The sequence below is a fragment of the Scyliorhinus canicula genome, chromosome 18 (genome assembly GCF_902713615.1).
Source record: "Scyliorhinus canicula chromosome 18, sScyCan1.1, whole genome shotgun sequence".
Lineage (NCBI taxonomy): Eukaryota > Metazoa > Chordata > Chondrichthyes > Carcharhiniformes > Scyliorhinidae > Scyliorhinus > Scyliorhinus canicula.
Window position 1 is genome coordinate 117,649,534 of NC_052163.1, and position 13,746 is coordinate 117,663,279.

At 48.5% G+C, this 13,746-nt stretch overlaps 1 protein-coding gene across 2 annotated transcripts in view; it reads right to left on the minus strand.

The window, feature by feature from the left end:
* Positions 1 to 13,746, minus strand: part of LOC119953562 (insulin receptor-like) — a 258,898-nt gene that overhangs the window by 8,556 nt on the left and 236,596 nt on the right. For both annotated transcript variants that reach the window (XM_038777953.1, XM_038777954.1), the window contains 6 exons: positions 11,153 to 11,427; positions 9,205 to 9,344; positions 7,597 to 7,762; positions 6,591 to 6,687; positions 2,088 to 2,155; positions 6 to 235 (listed from right to left, as the gene is read on the minus strand). In XM_038777953.1, coding sequence (XP_038633881.1) covers positions 6 to 235; positions 2,088 to 2,155; positions 6,591 to 6,687; positions 7,597 to 7,762; positions 9,205 to 9,344; positions 11,153 to 11,427 — 976 coding nt within the window. The remainder of the gene's footprint in view (positions 1 to 5; positions 236 to 2,087; positions 2,156 to 6,590; positions 6,688 to 7,596; positions 7,763 to 9,204; positions 9,345 to 11,152; positions 11,428 to 13,746) is intronic.

The following is a 13,746-nucleotide window of genomic DNA, read 5'->3' on the forward strand; positions in this document are numbered from 1 at the left end:
CGTACCACATGGTGACAGTTGAAGCCCTTCATCACGGATGCCTCGTTCAAGAACTCTATGCGCTCCCGCAGACTGGCAGACTCATTCACAGTCTTCACTGCCACGTGAGTTTCTGGGTACCCCTTCACAATATCCTTTGCAATCCCTTCATAGACCATACCGAAGGAACCTTGCCCCAGCTCTCTCAGCAGCTCTATCTTATCACGTGGAACCTCCCACTCATCTGGAACGTAGACTGGAGAAACAAACGTTTCGTGGCATTACACCGAACAAACATCACAACAAAGACAGTCCGAGACAATGCCGGAAATTTCCATTCAGCTTATCTTTTTGAAGATAAGAGAAGCCGGAATGGGAATTGACGTAACTGAAGCTAAGCTTCGCTCGGAAATAAATTAATACTTATTCACTGATTTATAGGGAAGAGCACCACCTAATGAGGCAAAAATATCAGCTTGAGAGAGATAGTGGGAGTGAGCAGGAGGGAGTGAGAGTAAGAGAATGGGAGGGAGGGTGCGGGAGAGAGCGAGCAGGCGGGAGGGTGGGTGGGAGGGAGGGAGGAAGAGCAATCGAGCGGGAGACAGGAAGAGGGAGCGAACGGGAGGGAGGAAAAGTGAGCGAACTGGAGGAAGAGCAAGCGAATGGGAGGGAGGGAGGGAGGGAGGGAGGAAGGCCGCACGCATGGAGGAAGAGGTAGAACGAGTGAGCAGGGGGATGAAGAGCAAGCGAGCGAGAATGAGAACGAGCGAGTGGGAGGGAGGACAAGCGAGTGGGAGGGAGGGAGGGCGAGCGAGTGGGAGGGAGGGAGGGAGGGAGGGCGAGCGAGTGGGAGGGAGGGAGCGAGGGAGCGAGGGAGGGAGGGAGGGAGGGCGAGCGAGTGGGAGGGAGGGCGAGCGAGTGGGAGGGAGGGAGGGCGAGCGAGTGGGAGGGAGGGAGGGCGGGAGGGAGGGAGGGAGGGCGGGAGGGAGGGAGGACGAGCGAGTGGGAAGGAGGACGAGCGAGTGGGAGGGAGGGATTGAGAGAGGGCAAGGAGAAGAGAGAGAGGGAGAGAGAGAGAGCAGGAGAGAGGGAGGGAGAGAGGGAAGGAGGGAGCAAGCAAGTGGGGTGGAGAAAGAGCGAGTGAGCGGGGGGGGAAGAGCGAGTGAGCGGGGGGGGGAAGAGCGAGTGAGCGGGGGCGGAAGAGCAAGTGAGCGGGAGGGGGAAGAGCAAGCGGGAGGGGGAAGAGCAAGCGGGAGGGAAGAAAAGCAAGCGGGAGGGAAGAAGAGCAAGCGGGAGGGAAGAAGAGCAAGCGGGAGGGAAGAAGAGCGAGCGGGAGGGAAGAAGAGCGAGCGGGAGAGAAGAAGAGCGAGCGGGAGGGAAGAAGAGCGAGCGGGAGGGAAGTAGAGCGAGTGGGAGGGAAGAAGAGCAAGCGGGAGGGGGAAGAGTAAGCGGGAGGGAAGAAGAACAAGCGGGATGGAAGAAAAGCAAGCGGGAGAGAAGAAGAACAGGCGGGAGGGAAGAAGAGCGAGCAGGCGGGAAGTAGAGCGAGTGGGAGGGAGAGATTGAGAGAGGGCAGGGGGACGACAGAGCAGAAGAGAGAGAGCCGGGGAGGGGAAGGAGAGAGCAAGAGGGGAGAGAGGGAGAGGGAAAGAGAGAGCGGGAATGAGGGAGGGAGGGAGAGGGAGAACGCAGGGGAGATGGAGAACGCAGGAGGGAGAGAGAACGCAGGAGGGAGAGAGAACGCAGGAGGGAGAGAGAACGCAGGAGGGAGAGAGAACGCAGGAGGGAGAGAGAACGCAGGAGGGAGAGAGAACGCAGGAGGGAGAGAGAACGCAGGAGGGAGAGAGAACGCAGGAGGGAGAGAGAACGCAGGAGGGAGAGAGAACGCAGGAGGGAGAGAGAACGCAGGAGGGAGAGAGAACGCAGGAGGGAGAGAGAACGCAGGAGGGAGAGAGAACGCAGGAGGGAGAGAGAACGCAGGAGGGAGAGAGAACGCAGGAGGGAGAGAGAACGCAGGAGGGAGAGAGAGAGAGAGAGAGCGAGAGAGAGAGAAAACAGAGAGAGAGAGCGGGAGGGAGAGAGAAAACTATGAGAGTTCAGAAACTTACCATCGCTGGCACTGATGTACTCTGGATTTGAAGATGTATAAAAAATTCCAGTCGGTCCTTCAGTTCGCCTGAATGAATGAAACAAAAAGCTCAACAAAATACCTGCGCAATCACCTGAGTAATCACTGAAAGTAACAGAAATTCCCAATGAGCAAAACACATTTACAGTTAAGGGGATATGGGGTTATGGGGAGAAGGCAGCAGAATGGGGATGAGAAAATATCAGCCATGATTGAATGGTAGAGCAGAGTCGATGGGTCGAGTGGCCTAATTCTGCTCCTATGCTTTATGGTCTTAATGACTGTTGATTGATTATTGTAATTTTCTCATAACTATATAATTTGCTTCAATTTATTACTTCAGCTATTTAATTTCTCTTCAGCATGCAGCCTCACCAAAATTGCAACAATAATTTTCTTTAAATGTAGGGCAAATGAATAATATTTATCAGCGCAAGACCACATAGGTCAAAAAGAAACCCGCAGTTCTGATCAAAGGCACGAGATCTGAAACATGAACTCAGGTTTTCTCCACAAATGCTGACAGACTGGAGTATTTTTTAAAAATCTATTCGAAGGGTGCAAGCGTGGCCGGCTCGGTCAGCATTTATTGCCCTTCAGAAGGTGCTTTCTTGAACCGCTGCAGTCCGTGAGGACACAGGGTGGACCTTTGAGGGCAGAGATTAGGAGTAAGCCTGTGGAATTCATTACCACACAAAGTAGTTGAGGCCAAAACATTGCACGTTAGCAGTTAGATATAGCGGGCAGCACGGTGGTGCAGTGGGTTAGCCCTGCTGCCTCACGGCACCAAGGACCCAGGTTCAATCCCGGCCCCCGGTCACTGTCCGTGTGGAGTTTGCACATTCTCCCCGTGTCTACTTGGGTCCCACCCCCTACAACACCAAAAAAGATGTGCAGGGTAGGTGGATTGGCCACGCTAAATTGCCCCTTAATTGGAAAAAAATAATTGGGTAATCTAAATTTATTAAAAAAAAGAAAGATATAGCACTTGGGGTGAAGGGGACCAAAGGATATGGGGGTGGGAAGGCGGGGCTATTGGGTTGGATGGTCTGCCATGATCATAATGATTGGCAGAGCTGGATCGAAGGGCCGAATGGTCGCTTCCTGCTCCTATTTTCCATTTGTCTGTGAAAGAAAAACTAACCATCTCTCTGCCGAGTTTCATGAACCTGACCCAGCATCCACCATCTTCCTGGCTAGTCTGATCTACACGTTGATCAAGCTGTGGGTGAAGTGGTTCGTAGCTCACCAGAGAAGCATCAGAGCAGGAAATCAGCAAGAAAGGAAATGCCTCGTGTAATTTGAAGCAGTGTCTTTTGCACCACTGACGGTAAAAGCACATTGGGCCATTCTGGCGATCAAATCGCACTCACAGGTCCTGAAGTAGCAACCTGGGTTTTACACAGAACAGAATGTTCTGAGCACAAGGTGGGCATTCGGCCGATTGAGTCTGTGCTGGCACCTTTCACCTAGTGCCACACCCCGTTGTAAATTCCCCGGGCTGGATTCTCCGCCCCGCCGGAGTTCTGGTTCAGCACGCTGGCGGGATGCTCCGTTATGCCGGCTGGTCAATGGGGTTTGGGGCAGCCCCGCGTCATCGGGAAACCCCAGGGCTGCCGGCAACACGGAACATCCCGCCAGCGGAGAATCCAGCCCCCTCTTTCCAGATAATTATCCAATTCTCTGTTGAAAGCCATGATTAAATCTACCTGGACAGACTCTCAGGCAATGCATTCCGAATCCTGACCACTCCTTAAGCAAAAAAATAATTGCTTCATTTTCAATCACCTTCAAACATGTAACAAAAGGGTCTGAAAGTTAAAGTCTTTGGCAGAAACCAAGCATATTTTTGACAGGTTCAGATTGGGCAGCACAGTAGCACAGTGGTTAGCACTGTTGCTTCATAGCACCAGGGTCCCAGGTTTGATTCCTCGCTTGGATCACTGTCTGTTCGGTGTCTGCACGTTCTCTCCGTGGGTTTCCTCCCGGGGCTCTGGTTCCCTCCCACAAGTCCCGAAAGATGTGCTGTTGGGTGAATTGGACATTCTGAATTCTCCCTCCGTGTACCCGAACAGGTGCCAGAATGGGGTGACTAGGGGATTTTCACAGTAACTTCACTGCAGTGTAAGTCTACTTGTGACAATAAAGATTATTATTATTTTATTTAAGAAAATCTAAAACCCCCATCAATAAAATTTTAAATTCCATTTTTAAAAGTGCATCAATGCATATTTTTGGCCAGTGATGAATTGTTACTGTCAATCTCGTAAAATAATCTACTTCAGTCCAACTCTGCCAATCTGATGTTAGGATGATCCTATTAACTCCCATCAGTTTGGTGTGCATTTTCGGCATTCACTGCAATGGAAGTTAGCAAAGTCCATCTTGAACAGCTCCATAATAGAAAACTCTGTGCTCCATGAGCTGTTCCCAGAAACGCACACAGAGATAAACATCAATTGGGGGCAACACAGTGACACAGTGGTTAGCACAGCTTCCTCACAACACCACGGGCTCAGGTTCAATTCCAGACTCAGGTGACTGTGCGGAGTTTGCACGTTCTCCCGTACCAGCCTCCCCGGACAACGCCGGAATGTGGCGACAAGGGGCTTTTCACAGTAACTTCATTGAAGCCTACTCGTGACAATAAGCGATTTTCATTTCATTTTTTCATTTCATTTCCTCATGTCTGCGTGGGTTTCCTCCGGGTGCTCTGGTTTCCTCCCACAGTCCCAAGATGTGCAGGTTAGGTGGACTGGCCATGCTGAATTGCCCCTTAGTGTCCATGGATGTGTAGGTTAGGTGAAGGGGTTCTTGGGATAGAGCATTGGGAAATGGGTGTGGGCTTGGCGGGAGTGCTCTTTCAGAGGGTTGGTGCAGACATGATGGGCCGAATGGCCTCCGTCTGCACCATACGAATTCCATTGATTGCAGCTGGAAGGCCATCAACACAATGAAAGTTGGCATTTTGGCTGCTCAAAACCTATTGGGCTTCTGATGCAGCAGAGTTGTAGGTGATAATTTGCAGACTGGCACATTCCAAGGTCCAGGTGCTGAGGGACACATTAAAGGTTGTGGCAGCTACCACAGAAGCGAAACAGGGATAGGGCACTGTCTAAGGCCCTGGAACCCAGCTTAGATTGAGGGAGTGGACCCTGTGTGTCACCCTTTAGGCTGCATTTTTGAATGTGATGAATTTTGCTTTATTCATTTACCGGATGCTGACGTCACTGGCTAGGTCAGCATTTATTGCCCACCCCGAGTTGGCCTTGAGAAGGTGGCAGTGAGCCAGCCGCCCTCTTGAACCACTGTCCCTGAGGTGTAGGTACATCCACAGTGATGTTAGGGAGTGTGTGTCACGATTTTGATCCAGTGACAGTGAAGGAACACCAAAATATTTCCAAGTCCAAATGGTGTGCGACTTGGGGGGGATGAGCTTTCAGCTGCTCTCGTCCTTCTAGATGGTAGAGGTCGTGGGTTCGGAAGGTGATGACGAAGGAACACTGATGAGTTCTTGCAGTGAATCTTGCAGATATCGTACTTGTAATTTTTTTAAAAACCTCATTCCTGGAACGTGGCGTCCATTCCTAATTGCCCCTGAACCGATGGGTTTGCTGGACCATTTCAACGAGGAGGTTAAGAATGAACAACATTGTAGTGGGTCTGGAGAGACATGTTGGCCAGATCAGGTACGGTCGGCAGATTCTCTTCCCTAAAGGACATTAGTGAACCAGATGGGTTTCTGCAACAATCTACACTAATTGCCACATTACGAAGACTATAATGTAGTGAGCAACGTACAGTTTTAAATTAAAAAATTTTTTTTTTAAGAGTATCCAATTAATTTTTTCCAATTAAGGGGCAATTTAGCGCGGCCAATCCACCTACCCTGCACATCTTTGGGTTGTGGGGGCGAAACACACGCAGACACGGGGAGAATGTGCAAACTCCACGCAGACAGTGACCCAGAGCCGGGATCGAACCTGGGACCTCGGCGCAGTGAGGCAGCAGTGCTAACCCACTGCGCCACGGTGCTGCCCTGCAACGCACAGTTTTGAAAGAAACTGATTTGACTTGGTCAGCCATGATCTAATTGAAACGCGGGATAAATCCGAGGGGCTGAGTGGCCTACTCCTGTTCCCACGTTCCGCACTTGGTGTAAACGCCACCTTTGAATGGTCACGTAATACACTTTTAATTGGGGAGGGGGAAGAGTGGAAAAATTCTACTCTCAGTCCTCTGGAGCGGTCTATATTCAAGACACTGCTGCACAGCAGTGCAACGTTGATTCAAAGCACCTTGTTAAGTTGAGGGCCCCCTGCTTTGCTGGCACATCTCAGAAAACAGGATCTGTGACCTTGTAAGGTCAGTCATACACCTGAACATTTGGCTAGTTGGGAGACCTGGAGCAAAGGAACGAGGAGGGAGGGCCATAAAAATTGTCAAGATGTCACTGGGGAACCATATACTAAATTGTCCTTACCTCTTCTTCACTACCAAAAGGATGACTGGGACCAGGATGACGAGCAGAGCAAAGAAGATTACTGGCCCAATTATCTTGTAGTAGTCACCGTCATTGCCTGTGTGCAAGAACAAGAAGATAGATAAATGCCAGAACTTGATTTGGTAAAACGTACCGCATAACTCTGCAGTGCGGGAGGAGAATGAGCAATTTTGCTGTGGGTTCAGTTGTTTTAGAAGCGAGTTTTTAGTTCTATTCACCGAATTAGAAGAGTAAACACGGAAGCCGGTGCAATGCACCAAGCATATATCATGCACCATCTCCTCCAGCCCTCTAAAGGACACACCAAAACCACCAGCCCACAGGAAACACGTGCCAAATCCCCAGGAAAAAAAATATCAGGGAACATGCTCCTGGTTCTACAGGCTATCAATAAAAAACCATGGTCACCTGTAATGTATCACTTATCAAAAGGTCCCTTTACGCCACACCACTGTTCTTAAAAATAAAAATAAATTTAGTGTACCCAATTCATTTTTTCCAATTAAGGAGCAATTTAGCGTGGCCAATCAGCCTAACCTGCACATCTTTGGGTTATAGCACAGTGGGCTAAACAGCTGGCTTGTAATGCAGAACAAGGCCAGCAGCCCGGGTTCAATTCCCGTATCGGCTTCCCCAAACAGGCGCCGGAATGTGGCGACTAGGGGGCTTTTCACAGTAACTTAATTGAAGCCTACTTGTGACAATAAGTGATTATTATTATTATTATTAACCATGGCGCCACGGTTGATAACTAAACACGACGCACAACATTAATTCAACTGTTCCATGATTCCAATTTGCCAGAATAGAGCGCGGTAGGATAAAGGACAAGCTCAGGATCAAAGGACTTTGCTGCCTTGCAGATTGCACTGGGAACCCGTTGAGAGCTATTTGGAAAATTTGGATCTCATTATCAGGCCACTGCAAATCGGAGATCGAGCCGGGAATAAGGACAGATCCGCTTGACATTCCGGAGAAAACTTACTGGCGGTTGAATCTGGAATGCAGAAGGTGACTGGCTCTGTCCACGAGCCATTTCCAGCCAGTGAGGTGGCTCGCACTTTCAGGGTATAGCTCCCAGGGTGGTGAACTTTCAGTTTGCAACCTTGCTCGTTAAGGTACCTTTTGCGAGACACACACTGCTGCATCTCCTGCATCAGAAACCAAAACAAACTACACTGAGTGTCAGTTCTCATGGATACAGGAAGCAAATGTTTTTTTAAATAAAAACTTTAGGCATAATTAAAGCAGTTTCGGTTGAATGCAGCAACACATCACCTGCATTTAATAGCAACATAAAAATATACAGCAGCATATAAATTGGTTCAGGCAGCAGGAAGTCTTCTTGACAATAATCTGTACATTATAAAAATCACACATTAACCCAATTCCGGCCCAATTTCCTGCTGTCACAATTTTTGGGCACATTTTCTATATCACTATTTCACTTTTGAAACTGACTACGCAAGGATTGGAAACGCAAAGCATGTATGTAGACAGTTGTTTGTAACATGCAGTCGAAAGCTCTGACCAGAAGGTGGCGGAGTGCAGCTGAGTCTTTAAAAGTCTCTCTGAACTGCATTGGTATCGCTCCAGGAAAATAAACTGAAAATTACTCATGAGATAGGGGTACCCTCTGCAGGAATTAATGCCCTCCCTAATTGCCTTTCAGAAGGTAAGCTGCCTTCTCATCCTGCTGCAGCCCTTGTAGTGGTTAGGGAGAAAATCCCAGAATTATGACCCCTGCAGCAATGGATGAACTGTGACATATTTTCAAGTCAGGGTGGCTCGTGACTTGGGAGGGGAGCTTACAGGTGGCGGCGTCCCCATGCATCTGCTGCCCTTGTTCTTCTAGCCGATGGAGGTTGCGGGTTGGGAAGGTGCTGTCCAAGGAGCCTTGGGCAGTTGCTGCATTGCTTCCTGCAGATGGTTCTCATTGCTGCCACCGTTATGTTGGTAACCGAGGGAATGAATCTTTATAGAATCCCTACAGTGCAGAAGGAAGTCATTCGATCCATCGCGTTTGCACTAACCCTCTGAAAGAACACCCCCATCTAGACACACGCTCCCCACCCCCCACCTCCCCACCCTATCTCCCTAACCCCACCTAACCTTTTGGACACTAAGGGGACAATTGATCATGGCCAATCCGCCTAACCTCTACATCTTTGTGACTGTGGGACGAAACCGGAGCGTCCGGAGGAAACCCAAGCAGACACAGGGAGGATGTACAAACTCCACACAGACAGGCACCCGAGGCTGGAATTGAACCCGGGTCCCTTGGAACTGAGGCGGCAGTGCTAACCACTGTGCCACCCGGGTGTAAGGTGGTGTATGGGTGCCAGTCAAACAGGCTGCTTTGTCCTGGATGGTGCTGGGCTTCTGGAGTGTTATTGGTCGTTGGGGAGCATTGCAGCACACTCCTGGCTTGTACCTGGGATCAGGTGGTCAGACGTCAGGCAGAAAGGTGGTATTACTTCCCCAAAATTCCCAGCTTCTGACATGACACTTGTAGTCATTGTACTTACATGGCTGGTCCAATTAATTTATTACTCGATACACAATAATTATGCTCAAAATGCTTCTCACTCACCTCAGAGTCCATTAGGCGTTTGTAATGCACTTCGTACAACACAATGAGACCATTTGGATTCTTCGGCTCGTCCCATTTGACATGAACGACTTTGTCAATTACCTCATGTTCGACTGAACCGACAACATCATCAGCCTTTTCTGTTAAATAAAACCAACATCTTAATTCAACTGAACAACCCCAATGACACATGGCACAGTGCAAACCATGTCTCACCGCGTAATTACAGATGCATTCTCAAACGTCTCAAGGTGCAAATTCAAGTTTTTAATCATTGGGTGACCTAGACGAGTAACCAAGTCATAAAGTTGATGCGCTATCAATTGACCACAGAAGCGAGGTTGTAGTCCGAAACTGAAGGCTTTAATAGACAAGATGTTTCCCCAGCAGCTCAGGTACAGGAAGGAAGCTGTGGGGAACACACGGGCTCTTATACCCCGCCTTACAGGGCGGAGCTACCTTACAGCTCTAGCCAATGGGTGACTAGTGTTACATACCATTGGGCCAATGAGCAGCGAGCCTTCTCCACCAATGGTGTCTCAAAATTGCTAGTTACCGTAATACACCTAGTCATACTACCACAAAAGTTCAGGGGCATTGCGAGTGGCTGAGATGACCAAGTAACTCAAGTAGATGGTGCATCGCGAACTTTAAGCGCTTATGGAATGTTGGGACGAAGAAAGACTTGCATTTATCTAGCGCTTTCCATGGCCACCAGCAGTCTCAAAGCGCTTTACTACCAGTGAAGCACTCGCACAAGGTGTGGTGACAGTCATAGTACAGGAAGTGTGGCAGCCAATTTACACACAGCAAGCTCACAAACAATAATGGGCAGAAAATCGGATTGTGTGATATTGGTTGAGAGGTGAATATTGAACAGGACACCGGGGATAACTGCACTGCTCCACTTCAGAATAGTGCCAGTGGATCCTGGAGGAGGCTGACAGGGCCTCGTTTACTGTCACACCCGGAAGTCAGCACCTCGGGCAGTGCTGCACAGCCCCAGTACCGTACTGGAGTGTCAGCCTGGATTTTTGTGCAAAAGCCCTGGAGTGGGACTTGAACCCCAGGAGTAAAGGCAGACCGAGAGAGATAGGAAACTGTCGATCGGAGTGATTCTAAAAAAGAATGAAGAGCGGGAATGAGCATGATTGTTATGGTTAGACTTTTCAGCACATTCATAACTATTTGCGGCACCTGTTTGGACACTGCACATCATACCACACAGAGAACATAGAACAGTACAGCACAGAACAGGCCCTTCGGCCCTCGATGTTGTGCCGATCAATGATCACCCTACTCAAACCCACGTATCCACCCTATACCCGTAACCCAACAACCCCCCCTTAACCTTACTTTTTAGGACACTACGGGCAATTTAACATGGCCAATCCACCTAACCCGCACATCTTTGGACTGTGGGAGGAAACCAGAGCACCCAGAGGAAACCCACGCACACACGGGGAGGACGTGCAGACTCCACACAGACAGTGACCCAGCCGGGAGTCGAACCTGGGACCTTGGAGCTGTGAAGCATTTATGCTAACCACCATGCTGCCCACTACGCTGTACACAAAGGGCCTACCCTAAAACAGGTACTCTGAACGTGCATAAAGGTAATTACAGGTGCACAATGCCTGTGAGAAGACCTAGAATCATGAATCCATAAAATGCAGAAGGAATCCATTTGGCCCATCGAAACTCCTCCGCCCTTTCCCATAACCCCACCTTCTCCTGCACATCTTTTGGATCCTAAGGGGAAATTTATCATGGCCAATCAAGGTGGTGGTGTGTTGTTCTTCCTCACATCTCTCTTTTCCTCCCCCAACACGATCGCCATCTTGGACACGTGCAAGTAACAATTTGCATATCATTGACTACTGGGAACTCCTTTTACTCGCAACTGGATAGAAACGACAGGGATTTGAAACATTACTTTATCCCCTACCTTCAGGCATGGTCCTTGCACTGACATAGGCTGCAACACTGCATCCTCCAGCTTCCACGTCGGTGTTGCACGCATGGATTTCAATTCGATACCCCGAGAAATGGCGCAAGTTGGAGATCACCAGAGACTCCTTCATCCAAACCTTCTGCAATAATTTAGGAAACTCCTCCTCCGGCGATTTTTTGGCGGACGCATTACTCATGGAGGTAGGCATGGTCACATCCAGAAGGCTACTATTCGAAAAGATTCCCAGTTCCCTGCGTTTCCGTGAAGGTCTAAAATCAACAGCAACAAGGAGGCAGCTTTGAAACATTGCTTTAATAATAACAATGAGCGTAGGGACAGCTGCGGAGAGGAGGGGCAACGTGATTCATTCTTGGAAAGTGGACATCGCTGGAAAGTGGACATCGCTGGCATTTGTTGTCCATCACTAGTTTCCCTGGAGTATGAAACAACTGAGTGGCCTGCGAGGCCACATCAAAGGATAGGTAAGGTTCAACTGCATTTGTGAGGGTCTCAAGTCACATATTGGCCAGGCTGAATAAGGAATGGGTTCCTTTTTGTAGGGAACATTAATGCACCAATTGGGTTCTTTACGATAGCCTCAGGGTCAATTTGCAGAGAGGAATATGCTTGTTTTAAAAAACATGGTAGAAAATGAACTCTCGTTTCTCTGCGTTACAGTCTGGTGGCTTTACCACTATACTCCCGTGCCCAGGGTAAGGTAAGAAAGCGTACAATTTATTTTTGGGGCGTAAGAGGATAGTTGTAGTGGATTCTGCATCAATAATATGGCAACTATAGTATTCCAAGCAGTAGGCACTGGGCAACATAAATAATGAGAACTCTTAACTCTAATGGCGCCCAGGGCTCAAGTATTTTAGGGTCTGTCAATCAGAGGTAGGACAAAAACTCAGGTCTCCAAAGCAGGACCACGCCTCCTCCAGGTCCATCAAGGAGCAGCAGCAGACTGCACACACAGGAAAAAATCAGGGAGCACGGAAATCTTGGGTTGCACCTTCACTCTCCTGCCATCCTAACCCACAAAGTTCATTGGGGAAAAAAAAACCACAGGATTGAAGTATTTTGGCTGAATTAATTCATCACAAGAACAAGCCACTCACTCCGGTTCATTCTCAGTGCGGTTAACTTGCTCCTTTTAGGGTGCCAGGCAGCGTCATTACTGCAGCTCTGCCAAGTGAATGATGGGATCCAGCAAGTGAGAACACAACAGCAAGGGTGCAAGTGCATGAGTGGTAAAAGCGGCACATTAAAGCCTTTAAACCGTGCAAAACCCAACCTGGCAAGAGCAGTAGTAACCAGATAATCCAATGAGATAAACTAGACACACAAATCAAGAAACTCAGAACCAGAAGCACAGTGGTCTGGATAGTTAAAATGTTTAAGGACAGTTTTAAACTTCCATGTTAAAGTGCTATAGAGTGTAGGTAAAACCAAGTCATGGCAATGCATTGCAAACTTACTTTCACTGATGCAGCATGCCCTTAAGGAACTAACTGGATATGTAGACTTTACTGAAAGTTTTAACTGAAAAGCACGTACACTTGTAGGTGTTACTGTCTCAGAGATTACTGGCATTTTGCAGTAATCAATGCAGCATGTAACCTTTATTTAACAGATAGATGAGGGGCCTGCCAAAGGCTCAATGGCCAAGGCTCAATGACCCCTCTGGCTCAGAGTCCTACCAAATACAACCAAACCCAAATTAAATGAAAAATCAGGAAATACCCACCTTGAATTTTGCCACGATTGGAAGGGAGTTAACAAAATTGGGGTCTGGGTTTTTAATAAGAACAGCACTGAGTTTCACGCAGGTAAAATGTGCCCAGCTTGGTGCTCAAGGCTGACTGACTGTAAAATAAAGTCTAGAGCTGGTTCCATATGTCCCCATCACAATGAACAACACTGCGCCAAAGTCTCCTCATTGATCATGTCACTGGGGCATCTCAGAGACAAACAGACCTACTGTATCTTGTGGTAATGCTTTGAAATATGCATTTTAAAAGCCTGCTTACTGGCAAGGGCCCAACTAGGCAAAAGGACAAAGATACAGAGCAGTTAGATCTAATGCAGAGACGAGTCAGACCACCCTGCAAATATCACAAGACAGACATGGAATGTTATCTTGCCCAAAGTAGTTCATCCATTCAATAAGAAACATGGTCTCTTCACCACATCATTCAAGTGTTCTTTGAAGAATCCCAGTGTTTTCATTTCCAACAGGTTCACTCCAGACCTCAAACGAAGAACTTGAAACAGAGTGCCTTTTGTGACCTTGCTTTTGAGACTGTCACTGTTATGCAGGGAAAATGCAATGGCCAATTTGTACACAGCGGGATCCCACAAACACCAAATGAACAAATGGCCAGTTGATCTGCTCTTGGTGTTGGTCGCGTCTTCTCTGGGTAAGGACTCTGAACCTTCGGTGTCCAGCTCGACAAGCAGATGGGGCCTCGGCTTTTAATGCATCATCTCAAAGACAGTACGTCCGACAATGTAGCACTCCTCCAGTGCTGTGCGAGATTGCAAGCCCAGATTACGAGCTCTCAAGGGGCTAGAATGAGAAATAAATG